General features: G+C 42.0%; 1 protein-coding gene across 6 annotated transcripts in view; it reads left to right on the top strand.

Annotated features, from left to right (window-relative positions):
• The first annotated feature begins 3,300 nt into the window (after positions 1-3,300).
• Positions 3,301-16,611, top strand: part of ILRUN (inflammation and lipid regulator with UBA-like and NBR1-like domains) — a 110,693-nt gene continuing 97,382 nt past the window's right edge. For 2 of the 6 annotated variants that reach the window (XM_043907216.1, XM_043907222.1), the window contains exon 1: positions 3,306-3,725. In XM_043907216.1, coding sequence (XP_043763151.1) covers positions 3,568-3,725 — 158 coding nt within the window. In that variant the 5' untranslated portion in view covers positions 3,306-3,567. Of the gene's footprint in view, positions 3,726-13,827; positions 13,967-16,611 lie in introns of those variants that run through there. The other 4 variants (XM_043907219.1, XM_043907217.1, XM_043907220.1 and 1 more) reach the window with 4 other exon arrangements.

Genomic DNA, 16,611 nt, shown 5'->3' with positions numbered 1-16,611 from the left:
GACAATCCAGAAACAAACTCTATTACCATAAACCTGAGACTGCTACAGAGCAGTTCTCCTGAGTTTTCTAACCCTCCTGCTGTCTGCCCAATAGCCCCTCCCCAATAAAGTCTTTTGCTTTGTCAGTATCTTTGTCTCCTTTCCTGGTGGCTCAGTTGGTAAAGAATCTGCCTGCAGTGTGGGAAACCTGGGTTTGATCCCTGGGTTGGGAAGATCCCCTGGAGGAGGGCATGCAATTCACTCCAGTATTCTTGCCTGGGGATTCTCCATGGACTGAGGAGCCTGGCAGGTTACAGTCCATGGGATCACAAAGAGTCAGAAATGACCAAGCGACTAAGCACAGCACAGACACATGTCTCTTTGGACAATTTATTTTCAAGTATTAGACAAGAAACCCTGAAACTAGGACTTCCTTGGTGGTCCAGTGGTTAAGAGTCTGCCTGCCAACATAGGGGACACAGGTTCGATCCCTAGTCCCACATGCCAAAGGGCAACTAAGTCCATGTGCCACAATTACTGAGCCTGTGTGCCTAGAACCTATGCTCTGGAACAAGAGAAACCATCACAACGAAAAGCCTGCGCACCACAACGAAGAGTTGCTCCCACTCGCCACAGCTAGAGAAAGCACACGGACAGCAAGAAAGACCCAATGCAGCCAAAAATAAATAAATATTGAAAAAAAGAAAAAGAAACCCTGAAATTGACCTGGTCTGGGGATCTGGGATTAGTCTAAATTTTTTACATAAGATCACCAGCCCAAGAAATTTAGAAAGTGGTAGGTCTTGGGCATATTCCAGGCAGTGACATATTCAAGTATATCCTCTGACATGGTCCTGAGATGGTACCTAGAAGCCCCTTTGGAATACTGCTTCTCAGTTTTCCTTTCTTAGGGTGGCTCAACAATTTATCCTTTTGCCTCTCAACCAGCCCTTCTTCAGGCCCTCTTCCTAACAGAACAAAACAGCTTCACAGCCATCAGGGCAGGACCACGGATGTTTTTATATAACCACTCAGACTCAAGTAGAGATTCACATGTTTGAGAATCTTCTGATTGGGTAACACCTCATTTCCTTCATTTCATATTCCACCCTACAAAAGAATCTTTCCATGGGAGGGATGGGGTGGGCTGGTTCTTCATATCTAATATGCCAGCCACCTTGGTCAGTGCACACAGTGGTTAGAGATAAGACAATGCTTATTGGGCATCACTGTCCCAAGAATTGTAGATAATTAGCATCCCTGGTCTTCAGGGAATTAAAGTTCTTGGTATCATCTCCAATCTCATGAGAACCAGAAATGTCTCCGAAAAGTTTCAGAATTCACTTGAGGAGTAGTTATAATTGCTTTGAGATAGCTCCCATCATGAACTGAAGTTCTGAGCCATTTGGGTCTCTTATTTACAAGTATCTTTTTGTATTATGTGGGCTGTTTAGGTGTGAGCTGAGACCCTAGTACCGACTGAAGTTGGCAAAGAACTTTTAATTTCCTTTGGGTCAGCATTTTAATAGAATCATCAGGTTTCAATAACATTTTCTTCTTTAGATCCTTGGTCAACACAACTTCAATCCATGAATGTGCAAGTTAAAACAGTTCTTGGAAAAGTGTATACATTTCGAATTATTTTATTTTAGGCCACATTGAACTCAAAAGGGAACTGTAGCAGGATATAGTGGATGGAGTGCTAGACTGAGAATTTGTGTAATTACTAGCCGTGTCATTTTGGATTAATCAATTCTCTCAGTTCCAATTCCTTTGCTTGTAGACAGTGTCAGTTCCTTTCAATTCTAAAGTTGGGATTTTTATAATCTTTCTGTGTTCTTGTTCCATCATCCATAAGATTCAGACAGTAGGAGAAAAAAAATCATTGGAGAAAGGGTGGTCCCTTATTAAGAAAAGACACATACTTCATATTGTAACAGAGGACAAGTAAGAGAAGTGTAGTAGAAGAGGGACCAGGTGAAGAAGTAATCCCTGTCTACTTGTATTACTACTATCTAACCCCACTGTCATCTCCTCAAGTTTATGGTCACAATATTAGTTACCATTTCGTGAATGCTTCTCATGAAGCAGGCAGGGTACTGAGTTTATACATTGTTGACTCTTTAATCCTTACAACACACCAGTCTGGACAAGCACCATGATTACCGATAACTGGCAGAATGAGAATTTTTTCCAAACGTGTGGGACCTCAGAAGCTTTTAAAACCTTTTAGTCTCATTTGGTAGTAGGACAGAAGGAAGTAGAATCCTTTTGCCTTTCCAAAATCTCATGGTACCCCAGATGCTACTGATCTCTTATTCTAGCTGTCTACTTGTTGAAATTGTTATGGAAAACATAGGAATGAAAGATAAGTTTCTAGTTCTGCGGCTCTGTATTTTCGGACAAGGCATACAAACTTTCTGGATCTTGGTTTCCTTAAGACAGAGAGCCACTTAAAGGCAGGAGATCATTTCTTATTCATCCTTCCCCCATGGGGATGTAGGAGAGTGTCGGGCAAACCTGCTGAAAGAAGGAATGAAGGGAGGTAGACAAAGTAGTCCCTATGCCATTCTTATTCTTTAGTTTTGAAATGGGGCCTTGATCAGGTACTATATGTACTATATGCACAGTAACACTTTGCCTTCTAAAAACGAAACAAGACAGGTCACATTCTCATGACTTCAACTTTATTTTGAGAGGCTTGGTGTCGACGGAGTGGGTGGCAGATTATATGCGATGTTCGCATGGACCCGTGATTGCCGTTTGCACCGAGGCCTCCTTTACTTTCCGGAGACTGGAGACTACCGTTGCATAACAAAACAGCACCGGTGCCACCCAGTGTGTGGCCGGTAACCAACTATTCGGGGCATTATCCCTCTGCGAAAGCAGCTCTAGAAACTTATGCAAACAAGCCCTTCCAGCGCGAGGGGCAAAGCCCTGGCTGCGAAGAATAGGTCCTGCGTGCAATCTAGTACTTGGATCTCGTCCTGGTCTCTAGTTTCTTTCCCGACGTCCGTTTCCTCACCTCCAAAATGTTCACGCGGTCGTAGACCAAGAGCCCCGCAGCTTTCCCCCTGCTCAAGCCCGCGGGTTTAACTCCTCCTCCTCAGGGTTGGGGCGGGGCGAGGAAAAGGTCAAGGCCCGAGTCACCTCCCCGTGCCGCCCGGCCTTCCCCTTCCTCCTTCCCTCCGCCCGCCCCCTCGCCCCACCGCGGTGAGGTCACGCGGGGGACGTCACGGGGTTGTGACGCCACTGAGGGCGGGCCTCCTATAGAGGAAGGGGCGGGGCCTAGGCGGGCGACGCTTGCGCAGTGGGCGCGGCGCGGGAGGAGGCGGAGGCGGCGGCGCAGCTAGAGGCGGCGGCGGCGGAGGCGGCGGCGCCGGGGGGGGTGGGAGGGGGGGGAGCGCGAGAGCGAGTGAGCGGCTGAGAGAGTTTACCCCGATGAGGCGGTGAGAGGCCCGGGGCCTACCTCAGCGGAGCGGGCTCGCGGCGCCAGCTAGCAGCGGGCCCCCTCCCGGTCCCCGGGCCCGGCGGCGCGGCGGCTGCTTGGTTGTGAGGAGGCGGGGAAGCGAGTGTCCGGCCCCAGCCATGGAGGGTATGGACGTGGACCTGGACCCCGAGCTGATGCAGAAGTTCAGCTGCCTGGGCACCACGGACAAGGACGTGCTCATCTCCGAGTTTCAGCGATTGCTCGGCTTCCAGCTCAACCCGGCCGGCTGCGCCTTCTTCCTGGACATGACCAACTGGTGAGCCGGCTCCGCCGCCGCGCCAGCCCCTGGCAGCGGCCTCGGGGCCCCGAGGGGAAGGGAAGGGACACCCGAGCTTGGCGGCAGGGCGGGCCGGGCAGGCTCTGAGGGACACCCCTCTCCAGGGGCGGGGAGGGCGTGTGGGGAGCCCTCGGGGCCTGGGAGGAATTAGGGGCCCGAGCAGGGCTGGAGGGGGACATAGGAGGAGAGTTGGGGGGCCACGGAGGGCAGGAGAGGCGGAAGGGAGGTGGGGGGGGGGCGCTGGTGCTGAGGTTCCGAGGAGTGTTATTAGCGGCCGAGGAACGTGGGAAGAGGAGGAAAAGGGCTTGAGCATCGAGGAACGGGGTCCACCTGGGAAGAAGGGGGCCGTGGCGTTGGCTAAAAGTAAAGCGGAAAATCAGAATTTGCGGAGTGGAAAAAAAGCTTGGGGTATGGAGTTAGAGGCTGAAGATGACGGGGGTTGAGGGGAAACTCCGGGAGAGAACTAGGTGCTGTGGCAGAACCTGGCGCACGAGTGAGACTTGGGAGTTAAGAACTGAGAACAGATCATTTGTGTGCGTCTCTCTTAAAGTGTGTGTCTCCATTCGAGAACCGACAGGAAAAAGGGGAAAACTTTACAGGGGAGGACAAGTGAGTAGGGTAAGAAAGAGGACTTTCCGAAGAGCTGTGCCAGGGAAGGGGTGGGATCTACTAATGGAGGACCGGGCGTGCTAGCCCCGGGGGGCAGGGTCTGGGGAAAACCTGAAGAAAAGTGAAGGAGAGGAGGGAGGGAACTTTTCTGACGGGATTGGAGCCCTGGGCTCCAGAGTGCGGGAAGGGAGAGGGGATTATCTCAGAGGCACTTACGGGAAAAAAAATTCTGGGTTGTTAGATGTTTGGGAAAATGGAGAACTTGACTTTTTGGCTTGGAGTCTTCTAGTAGAAGACTGATTTGGGACAGAAGGCCATGATAACTTAGACTACAGGAGTGTTTCTTGGTTTTGGGTGGAGCACTTGCTATTTCTGATAAGCAAGGTTTCCCCTTGTTCTCTGAGGAGGGGTTGTCGAGTTCACTCAAGGTGAGTGATGAAGTGGAGACCATTAAGCTTCCTTTGAAAGGATTTCAGGTGAAGCAGCTCATCTTTCTTTGGTCAGAAAACCGTGAGATTATTGCCCTTTGCTCTCTGTTGGGCACTCAGTCTCCTGGCATGTGGAATCTTGTTTCTTTTGGCATGACTTCTAGAGCCAGGCTCCCCTTTATTCCGTGTCTACTGGATGCCTCAAGCAATGCCAGAAAAAGAGTCTGTAAGCTTTGTCTTTATCCAACCCTTTCTCATCCAACCCTATCCTGAGTGGTGCTTATCTTATAAATGCGAGTTTTGTAGCTGTGGTGGCTCCAAAGGTGATGTGTGAATATTTTTGTGTGTGACATCATTGGTGATTCCTGTTGTTTTATCTTTAAAGTTGATATAGTAAGAGTGGGGTTGACTTCCTAGATGTTTAGAAGTATTTCTGATCCCCACTTTTATGTCCAACAGGGACTTCAGCTTCCAGTCGTTTTCTGAGCACCAGCCTGTGTGTTTAATAGAGAGTGACAGGGGTTATTGAAAACACAGCAGAGGTATTACCCTGGTGAAATTTGGAAGTAAAGCTATATCTTGAGGAGGGTTGTGCCCTTGCCTGCCTGCTTCCCACCCTCAGGTCCTTTTCTTCCTTGTTTACACTAGTTCAATGTAGGAAACTTGGCATATTTTTGCTGCCAGTTTGGTAGAAATCATTATTTCTCCCTACCTTCTTGTGAATTGTACCATTTAAATCCTGCCCTAATAAGTTCTTAGTTTTTTAGAGTCAGTATTTATTTGGCCAATTATTATGGCTACAAAAACAATGTAATAAATTTTATATGCTTGAGGTATATATGTTTAACATCTAAGATTGTTTTTAAGTGTTGTGAAAGGTGAGGCTTAGTGTGGATAAGAAAAAAAAATTATGGTTGCATTATAAAAATTTTATTTGAATTTTATCTAAAAATTATTAAGCTTAGTGACAGAGTAGCATGTGTTCTGAAAAGATGTTATCTCTGTGTAAAACAAGGTGTGATACATTTCTGAGCGAAGGAGTGAGCCATTACAAATGTATTCTGGTTTTAAAGCAGTTAGAAGTCAGTAACTTCTTAAGAATCCAGACTATTAAGTGATAACTCAGCTGTAAGTACATTACCTATTTTTTTTGACTGTGGAAGTCGTATGTTATTTATTTTCTTTGATTATAAAGTGAAAAATTTGTGAACGGAAGGAAGGAAGGCTTGTTATTCTTTTTCCAATGAAAGCAGTTAGCTTCATAATCCAGTATTGTGTTTTGATTCCAATGTTCACCTGGCTAAATTTGTCTTGTTAGATTTTTATTTTAAACAAATACTCATTATAATTAATAAAGTCTAGCTAAAATAAAATACATACATGAATGCATACTTGGTCAAAATATTTGTGTGTTAAATATCTAAAGTCTAGAAATATATTGTTTTTAAGTGTCATTTAATGTCTGACTTTGAAACTTTTGAAATAGTCCTGATGCAGGTTGCCAAAACTTCTCTCAAATTGCTGTGGTTAACCTGTTGATTTGAGATGATTAACCTTACTGTGACTTCCTAAGTGCCTGTTTTGGGTTGTAGTAAATAACCGCCATTCAGTTGTCTAGTGATGGTTTAAAAAAATGTGGTAAAATAAAAATAGTTTTAAAATGAAGGCTTAAAATGAGTCTTCTAAAATGAAACCCTATTTGGGAAGACCATGTGTTTGTTTTCAAAAGTAAGAATTTATTTTCTGTTGTTGTTAACCAGCAACTTTTTAAGAAACTGTTGAAAACTGACAAAGTCGAGTGTTTTGGCCTTATAAATTACCTACCCTGTAAACAGATTTTTTTTTTAAAGTCTTAGGTTGGATGTGCATTATGTAGGTATTTCTATTTATTTTAGAACCCAGTATTATTTCAGTTTTGTACTGTTTATACCTGAGCTGGCAGCTCTGTTGCCAGAGATTGGTGGAACTGCCTCTTAACAAAAGTAGTCAATTTTCAGTTCCTGAGTATATAAAGTACATAAATGGTACTGTGAAGGAACCCAGTATCTGAAACCAAGCTGAGATTGTGTATTAGATTGTGTATTACACAAGCTAATTGTGTATTGGAATAACTTTCTATAGGTGGAATGTTTTCTAAAGACACTATTAAGCTGTGAGTATAGAACTTGGAATTTTGAAACTCGAAGCTGGCTTAAGATTCTCTGGTTCATTCCAGTTTTTCCTCCAAGATTGCATTTAACTCTTCCAGGATAGCTTATTCTTGAACCCTCAAGGGCAGAGATTTGTGTGGTACCTTAATGTAGTGTTTAATTACTTTCCTAGTTAGAATTATGTCAAAAATCTTTCTTTCTGTAATTTAAGCTTTTTTCATTTGTTTATGTCCTCCTTAGAGAAGAATATCTAATAAACACCTTCCTTAAAAGGTCAGAAAGTCTCTATTAATACAAATCACTAGAAGTTTTCAACCATACGTAATTTAAAAACATTCAATTTAATGGTTTCTCATTCTTTAATGTAATCTGATAGATTTATTTTTTCCCTAACAAAAACCAACAAGATTGAGAGCAGAGTTTAATTGTGGTGTGATATACATAATATAAAATTTATGATTTTTAATCAGTTTTAAATGTACAGTTTAGTGAAACATAAGATTTTAAATTCAGTTGTGTTCCCTCTAAGTCATTTGTCTCTGTTATGTTTTCAAGGTGAGTTATTCTTTAGCATTTGTCACAAGAGGTGAATAACACTTCTAGTTTTTTTTAGAGGACATTAATGTGGAAGTTATTTCTCATTATGCGTGCGTGCTAAGTCGCTTCAGTCGTGTCCGACTCTTTGTGACCCCAGAGGAACCTACCGGGCTCCTCTGTCCATAGGATTCTCCAGGCAAGAATACTGGAGTGGGTTGCCGTTTCCTACTCCAGGGTATCTTCCCGACCCCAGGGATCAAACCTGTATCTCTCATGTCTCCTGCATTGGCAGGAGGGTTCTTTACCACTAGGGCCACCTGAGAAAGCCCTATTTCTCATTAAAGAGATAAGTTAATTGCCTTTGGCGAGCATATAGACAGTGTTGGTAGTTCTGTCCCTCCTATTCATTAGGCTAGCCTTCCCTGGTGGCCAGTGGTAGACTCCACTGTTTTGCCACCTGCCAGTGCAGGAGATTCGGGTTTCATCCCTGGGTCAGGAGAATCCCCTGGAGAAGGAAATGGCAGCCTGCTCCAGTATTCTTGCCTGGAAAATCCCATGCACCTAGAGAAGCCTGGCAGACTATAGTCTGTAGGGTCTCACAAGAGCAGGACATGACTTAGCAACTGAACAACAGCATTCATTAGGCTAGTGCTTTGCAGTTTGGGTGTTGCAGCATCCTAGGTTGCCTACAGGTATCTTCAGGAAGCAGTGTTTCTTTTTTGGAAGACTGCATGCACCCACTATGGATGGAACAGATGTTTTTTTAGAAAAATAACTCGGGGGAAAACATTTTTGTTAAATAATGTCCTGTAGACTTTCAACTTTGTCAGAGGTATCGTTCTGGGTAACATGAAGGTATAACTGCTGTGCAGTGAAGTGGAATCCAGAACCTGGAGGTGAAAATCAGCTGTACTTCTCTGATCTCCCCTGCCTGATCAGATAGATCTGTTTCTCAGTCACATGTATGCTAAATGAGTTACTGATCCACTCGCTGGTGTATAGGTATGAATCTAGAAGTCCCTTTATGACAGATTAAAACATGTTAATGATGGTTTCCTTTAAAAATGTATGCCAAGCAGCAGCTTTAAGGAACAGAGTAGGAAGGGTTGCATAACCGCGATAGAGTGTTGTCCACGCTGTTGCATTTTTAAGAAGGTTGGAAGTTCTTGCTTTGGACTTTCTTCCCCACTTATTTATTTATTTTGGGGTCTTTTTTGAGCAGCACACAAAGGTTGGGAGTCTGGGTGTAATGTAAAATAGTTTCCAAATGGTACATCCACACTCCTTTTAGTTTTAAAAGGAGGATGGTAAAAACTAGATTGTTGTCCTGTACTGTTCAATTGCTGTGAGACCTGCATTTCTGATTATAAATCAAGTCAGAACTAGTCTCCATTATAGCTAGGGTGGGTGGAGGTGTTTCTTTACCACCTCTTATCTTCTGACTCCCCACCTCAATTTGTTTAGCACATAACAGCAAAAACTCAACCCGACGGAATTAATTTATTTATTGGCCGCACGACTTGTGGGATCTTAGTGCCCTGACCAGGGACTGACTCTGGGCACCGAGTCTTGACCACTGGACTACCAAAGAATTCCCTCAACCAGACAGTATTTAAACAAATGTATTTTGGATGGACCCCTGATAGATAGTGTAATACAAAGCAGGAGACAGCCTCTATCATCATTTGCTCTCTAGTAGGGAAAGAACATGCCTGAAACTAAGAAAAAGCTTGGGGATAATAAGGAAGAAACATGCATATATTGATGCTGAATTAACTGGGGAAAGTTTCAGAACTGGTAGGGATGGACTGAATCAGACAGAACCAGTGATTCACAAATACTGACTGCTTACCATGGGCAGGTTGCTTTTCTCTTAGAAGGTTTGACATGGTTGGGGGATTTGAATTGATGGAAAAGTTGTGTCATGTTAGGTTTCCTGAGTGAAACCAGGAAGGAGCAAGTGGAACAGAGCTGTCTGAATGATTGACTTGGCAAGAATGTGATCAGAAGTGAACAAGAGTTGGAGCTTATTCTTATTTTTGCTTTGGAATATTGTTGATTTTTTAAAAATTGCGGTGAAATTGAGTTAAAATTGAACCATGGTAGAGGGAACAATTCAAGTGGCATTTATGTATTCATGATGTGCAACCATACATTTATCTAGCTGAAACATTTTCATCGCTCCAGAAGGAAACCCCACACCCACTAAGAAGTTGTTTCCTATTCCTTTCTCCACCCAGCCTCTGGCAGTCTGAATTCTTTCTCTAGGAGTATACCTATTTTGGATATTTCATATAAATGGAATCATAAAATATTTTTCCTTTTTGTGTGTGACTTCTTTCAGACTTCATGTGTGTTGTGTCTCATATCCATCAGTGCTTCATTCCTTCTAATGGTTATGTGGCTTCCGTTGTAGCTCAGTCGGTAAATAATCTGCCTGAATACAGGAGACCTGGGTTTGATTCCTGGGATGGGAAGATCCCTTGGAGAAGGAAATGGCAACCCACTCCAGTATTCTTGCCTGGAGAATCCCATGGACAGAGGAGCCTGGCAGGCTACAGTCCGTGGGGTTGCAAGAGTCAGACACGACTTAGTGACCAAACCACTAATGGCTGTGTAATATTCCATTGTATGTGTATAACGCAGTTTGTCCATTCATCTCTTGGTGGACATTTCGAGCCATTTCCACCTTTTGGCTATTGTAAATAGTACTGCTGTGAGTATGAGCTTTGATGTATTTGTTTGAGTACTTGTTTTCAGGTCTTTGGATATATACATAGTTGAATTGCTGGGTGATATGGTAATTCTGTGTTTAACTTTTTGAGGAGCCACCAAACTGTTGTCCACTCTGGCTGAGTCATTTATTAGGTTGGTGAAAAAGTAATTGCAGTTTCAGACTGTCTAGACCTAAACACATCTTTATTAATCAAAATAGAAACCATTACAATGAATACATTGTTGCCAATGAGAAATAAGTTTGTAAGTTTGTAACATAAGAATCGGAGCTTCAGGATTCAGTGAACTCTTGGAAAGCACTTTCTGCCTCCTGCTGGTTGTGGAAGCATTTTCCCTGTAACAAGTTGTTGAGATGGTTGAAGTGGTAGTCCGTTGGTGAGAGGTCAGATGATGGATGAGGCAGAACCTCGTAGCCCAATTCATTCAACTTTTGAAGCGTTGGTTGTGTGACCTGCAGTCAGGCGTTGTCATGAAGAAGAATTGGGCCCTTTCTGTTGACCTAAGACTGGTTGTAGGTGTTGGAGTTTTCAGTACATCTCATCCATTTGCTGAGCACACGTCTCTACTTCTCAAATGTAATGGTTTCGCCAGGATTCAGAAGGCTTAGTGGATCAGACTGGCAGCAGCAGACCACCAAACAGTGATTGTGACCTTTTTTGGTGCAAGTTTGGCTTTGAAGCTTCTTCTCTCTCCAAGCATGAGCTGATCATCACCAGTTGTTGTATACAATCCACTTAAAAAAATTTTTTTATTTATGTATTTTTTTGCCTGTGCTGGGTCTTTGTTGCTGTGTTGGCTTTTCTCTCATGGCAAGCGGGGGCTACTCTCTACTTGGGGTGCAAGGGCTTCTCATTGCAGTGGCTTCTCTTGTTGGGGAGCATGGACTCTAGGGTGCACAGGCTTCAATAGTTGCGGCACGTGGGTTCAGTAGTTGGGGTTCCCGGGCTCTAGAGCACAGGCTCAGTGGTTGGGGTGCACAGGCTTAGTTGCTCCATGACATGTGTGGGATCTTCCTGGACCAGGGATCGAACCTGTGTCTCCTGCTTTTGCAGGTGGATTCTTTACCACTGAGCCACCAGGGAAGCCCTAGAATTCACTTTTCATTGCATGTCACAATCTGAGAAATGGTTCATTGTTGCATAGAAAAAGAGAAGACACTTCAAAACACTGAATTTTTTGAGGGGGCAGCTCAAGAGGCACCCACTTACCCAGCTTTTTCACCTTTTCAATTTGCTTCAAATGCAAATGACCAAAGAATGTTCGACAGCAACTTCTGCAGTTGTAGGAGAATCAGCTTTGATCTCTCAGTTGGTCATTTTCAACTTCTGATGGCTGGCCATTATGCTCCTCATCTTCAAGGCTCTTGTCTCCTTTGCAAAACTTGTTGAACCACCACTGTACTGTATGTTTGTTAGCAGTTCGTGGCCCACATGCATTGTTGATGTTGCGAGTTGTCTCCACTGTTTTATGACCCATATTGAACTTGAATAAGAAAATCGCTTGACTTTGCTTTTTGTCTAACATCATTTCTGTAGTCTAAAATAAATGTAAAATAGCAAGTCATTAGCAAGAAAAATGAAGCAAGAAATGTGCATTAAACATAACCACATTTATTTAAGAATGTATTCCAATATCAAACATCAAAATTCAGCAGAGCAAAACCGCAATTACTTTTGCAGCAATCTGATACATTCCCCTAGCAAGGTTGAGGGTGTGTACCAATTTTTCTACAAACTTGCTAACACTTGTATGCCATTTTTATATTAAAATGAGTCTGAAGTGGTACCTCATTGTGAGATTGATTTGCATCTCTCTGGTTACTCATCGTATTGAATGTCTTTTTATATGTTTGTTGGCCATTTGTATATCTTTATTGGTGAAATGTCTATTCAAGTCCTTTGCTGGTTTTCTAACTGGACTGTCCTTTTATTGTTCGGTTATATAAGAGTTCTTTATATATTCTGGATATATTAGACCCTTATCAGATATGATTTGCAAATATTTTCTACAGTTCTGTGGATTGTTTTTTTGTGTGTGTGTGTGGATTGTTTTTAAATTTTCTTGTTAATGTCCTTTGGTGCATAAATGTTTTTAATTTTAATAAGGTCAGGTTTAATTTTTTGTTGGTGCTTGCGCTTTTGGTGTTACAGCTAATAATTCATTGCCTGTCCAAGATCGTGAAGATTTACCTCTGTTTTCTTCTAAGAATCTTATGGTTTCAGTTCTTATATTTAGGTCACTGATCTATTTTTAGTTAATTTTTGCATTTTGTTGAGGTGGGAGTCCATCTTTATTCTGTAGTTTAATTTTGTCATATCATATGCTCTGGAACTGGCTTCTCATTGACTCTGCACTAAATATATCCTTTAATTTTCTTTAGTATGTACTTTACTATCTTTGCCCACCACTGAAAATTGGGCAAGAAAAGTGAGCATGGTTTTCTGTTGGGGGAAAAAACTTATGTTCTATCGGCACCCAAAACTAAATGTATGTAGAAAAGGTCAGTCTCCTCTAGCCCGTCCCCAGTCTTTCAATTTTTTCTGACTTTTCTCTGTTCTGTTAACAGCTCCAGTGGTCTCCAGACAGAAGCCTTGAACTGAGTTACTTCCTATGCCCTCTCCTTCGTGAACACCCCAGATCACTTGCCAAATCCAGTTCATTTTCACTCTACAGTGCACCTCCCAACTGTCCTTTTTCCATTCTCCTTGCCATCACTTTAGTTGATAGATTATGTTACCTCTTTAACAGGGTAACATTGGAGGAGTCTCCAAACTGGTGTTTTGCACCAGGCTCCTCTCCTGCAGTCTGTTTTGTGGACATCCCCCTACCAGGTCAGTCTTTCTGAATCACATGCTATTATTTCCTCTTTATACCTCATGAAATCCTTTTTTTTTTTTTTTCCAATTGGGACATTAATTCTTGGTAGTGCTTTCTTCTCTGAACTCAAATCTTGCCTTTTTAATAACATCATATATGATTCTTTGCAACACACAGATATCATATATAATACACTCCCTGGAGAGGGACATGTCCCCTAACAACCTTTGTTTCTCCCTAAGCATCTGATGCAATGCTGTGTATGTGTAGGTGCTCAATAAATACTTGTTAAAGTACTAATAAATACTTGCCTGAAGGTAGATGAGAGTAAATATTTTGTTTTTATGAAAGTCTTAAAGTCTAGTGCTATTAGAAGAAACAAGTTCTATAAAATAAGCTTCCTTTCAGGCTTTTTTGTTTGTAGGTTTAAATTGGGCATTCATGACATGAAAGCAAATTAAAATTTAAGTAGCAACAAAAATATTGTTTCTGGAAGAAATTTGAACCCTCTACAGGTTGGTTCCCCCATATTATATATCTGCCTTTCTAGGCATGTCTCCTTGTACTAAATATCCTTTGTAATCAGTTTATGAGAGAATGTATTATTCAATATTAGGTAACATTTGTAGTTATATAGATGTGAATTGGGAAAGCATTTTGTAAACTTTCTAAAAGTTCTCTTGGATCTTTGCCATTATATGTATATTTTCAAAGTTTTTATTTATAGTTGTGCTTGTTCTTCGTTGCAGTATATACCGAGCTTCTGATTGTTGTGGCTTCTCTTGTTGCAGCTCAAGGGCTCTAGAGCGTGGGTTTCAGGAGTTGTGGTTCCTGGGTTCTAGAGCACAGGCTCCGTACTTAAAGAGGCACATGGGTCTAGTTGCTCCATGCATGTGGGATCTTCCTGGACCGGGGATCGAACCCATGGCTCCTGCATTCACAGGCAAGTTCTTCACCTCTGAGTCATCAGGGACGCCCTTCCATTAAGCAGTGTGGTGGTGGTGGTGGTTTAGTTGCTAAGTCGTGTCCGACTGTTGTGACCCCATGGACTGTAGGCCGCCAGGCTCCTCGGTCCATGGATTCTCCAGGCAAGAATACTGGAGTGGGTTGCCATTTCCTCCTCCAGGTAAGTAGTGTAGAAGGGTCTAAACAGGAATTGCAAACTAAAATGCCTGTGGACATGAGCAGTTGAAGTGTATGTGAGCTAGAAAGCACTTGCCTTTTGTAAATAGGAGTGTGATACTTAAGCCAGACTTGGCCATTGGATGGGGCCTCGTGTTCTTCGATTTTCCCAGTTTTTCAAGAGAAACCAGAAATTCAGATTTTTATGGGAAATTTCCTCATTTTCAAATGTTGGCAACCATTTTAAGTATTTTTAAAACACTGTGAGAAAAAAAAAAAAAACACTGTGAGGGCCAAATAAAGCACGTCTGTGGTTGTGATATGGTCCTTGGGCCACTCATTTGCAACCTCTGGATAAATAATGAAAAGCAAAATCCACTATCCTTTCTAGATATAGCCACTACTGTTTCTTCTGTACCCTTTAGAAAATTTTCATATCTATAGGCTTTTATACATATACACAGGTAATTTTTTTATGCATGTGTGTCTATGTGTTGTTTAGTCACTAAGTTGTTTTCGACTCTTTTGCAACCCCATGGACTGTAGCCTACCAGTCTCCTCTTCCATGAGATTTCCCAGACAAGAATACTGGAGTGGGTCGCCATTTCCTTCTCCAGGGGATCTTCTTCACCCAGGGATCGAACGGCGTCTCCTGCATTGGCAGGTGGATTCACCCGATCCACCAGGGAAGTTCATATATGTGTATATACATATAAAAAATTAAATGTGTATAAAAATTTTTAATAGTGGTATTGCTATTTGAATAACTCTTCTTCCTATCCAGAGTAGTGAGTACCATATCTCTTGCACCTCTTTAGCTTCAGTGGGTACTGAATTAGCTGACAAGGTACTTGGATAGGCTGATCAAATAGATACACTTTTTAAATTGACAGTGCAGTGGTGAAACTAATACATTGTAAATCAACTATACATCAATAAGAAAAAACACATAGTAAAAACCAACAAAAAGCAGCAACAACAAAAAATACCCATGCAGTGGTGGATTTGGTTTCTTCAAATATAGTAAAATGCCTTCACTGTATTAATAGATTCTCATCTAGTGATTCCATGTTAAACCTTTGTTTTAATGTATTAAAAGCAAAATATGTAAGTAAACCATCTAGTAGTGCGCTTGACTGAATTTACTCATGAGGTATTGTCAGAGAACACACTTCATAATTTGAACTTTTTAGGGACCCAAAACTCACCGAAGAGGTTTAGCTCTTTTTTAAAAATTTTATTATTTGTTTTACCTTTGGCTGCGCCCCGGCTTTCTGTAGTCTGGGTGTACGGGCTTCTTGGGGTGGCTTCTCTGGTTGCGGAGAACGGGCTGTAGGGCGCGAGGACCTTGGGAGTTCTCGAGCACAGACTCAGCAGCTGTGGCGCATGGGCTTTGCTGTCCTGGAGAACGTGCCCCCGAGCGGGAGTTAGACCGCCTTGGCAGGTGGGCTCTCGGCCACTGGACCATCAGGGAAGTCCGAGACAACTCTTTATTAAGCCACCATGTGCAAATGACACTAACACACTTTTTGCTTGGTGGAAGGGCAATTGATTTTGTAAGTGATTTTCTAATGATTTGTTAATGTATGAGAAGAGTAGCAATTTATTCCAAATATGAAACTCAGCCCCATTGAATTTACTGTGTACTGAGTTTGAAAAGACTCACTTTAAAAATGAACAGTGTGTTTTGTTAAAAATGTTTGAGCCTTGAGTCTGCAGTGTGTTTCCAGGAGTTGGAACTTGACTTAAGGTGCTTGAGGTCAATGATTCATAGCCTATTGTGCAGCAACAGCTTACTAATGATTGATTGAATGATACAATCATGTGCTTCTAAATGCTTTTCAGTGTTTTATCTTCTAAAGTAAATTTTGCTTTTTAATTAAAAAAATACTTTGATAGCCGGCTTTGAGTAGTGGAAATCATTAGCTGATGGATAGAGTTTGCATACAACTGTAACTGGGAACTGCTGCCATTTCATTTTAAAATTTAATAATAATAATTTTATTAGGGTATAAATCTTGTTACATATAAGCTAGAAAGTACCAAAAAGAAAAAAATAAGCCATACTTATAGGACTCAGAAATAAACAGTTTTAACTTTTTCATCTATATCTTTCTAATACTACTGTGTTTGTACCTGTGTTTGCAATTACAGAAGTGGAGTATTTGCTATATTCTGGGTATTGTTTTAAGTGACTAAGCTTAATATATAATTTAATGTTCATAAAAATTCTAAGAGGTAAGTACTGTTACCCTCATTTTACAGAAAAGAATTAGAGACTGAGTAAGGTTAAAATAAAGAGGTTACCTAAAGTTATGTGGGTAATATATGGTAGGACTAAAATATAAGCAGCCTGGGACCAGACTCTGCTCCTGACTGTTGTATTTTACACACTGTACAGGTTTCTGGGACTGCCGTAACAAATGACCACAAATTAGGTGGCTAAAAACAAATTTATTCTCTTAC

The sequence above is a fragment of the Cervus elaphus genome, chromosome 7 (assembly GCF_910594005.1).
Source record: "Cervus elaphus chromosome 7, mCerEla1.1, whole genome shotgun sequence".
In the NCBI taxonomy this organism is placed as follows: Eukaryota; Metazoa; Chordata; class Mammalia; order Artiodactyla; family Cervidae; genus Cervus; species Cervus elaphus.
The sequence above is the reverse complement of the archived record's forward strand: the minus strand, read 5'-3'. Positions and strand labels throughout refer to the sequence as shown.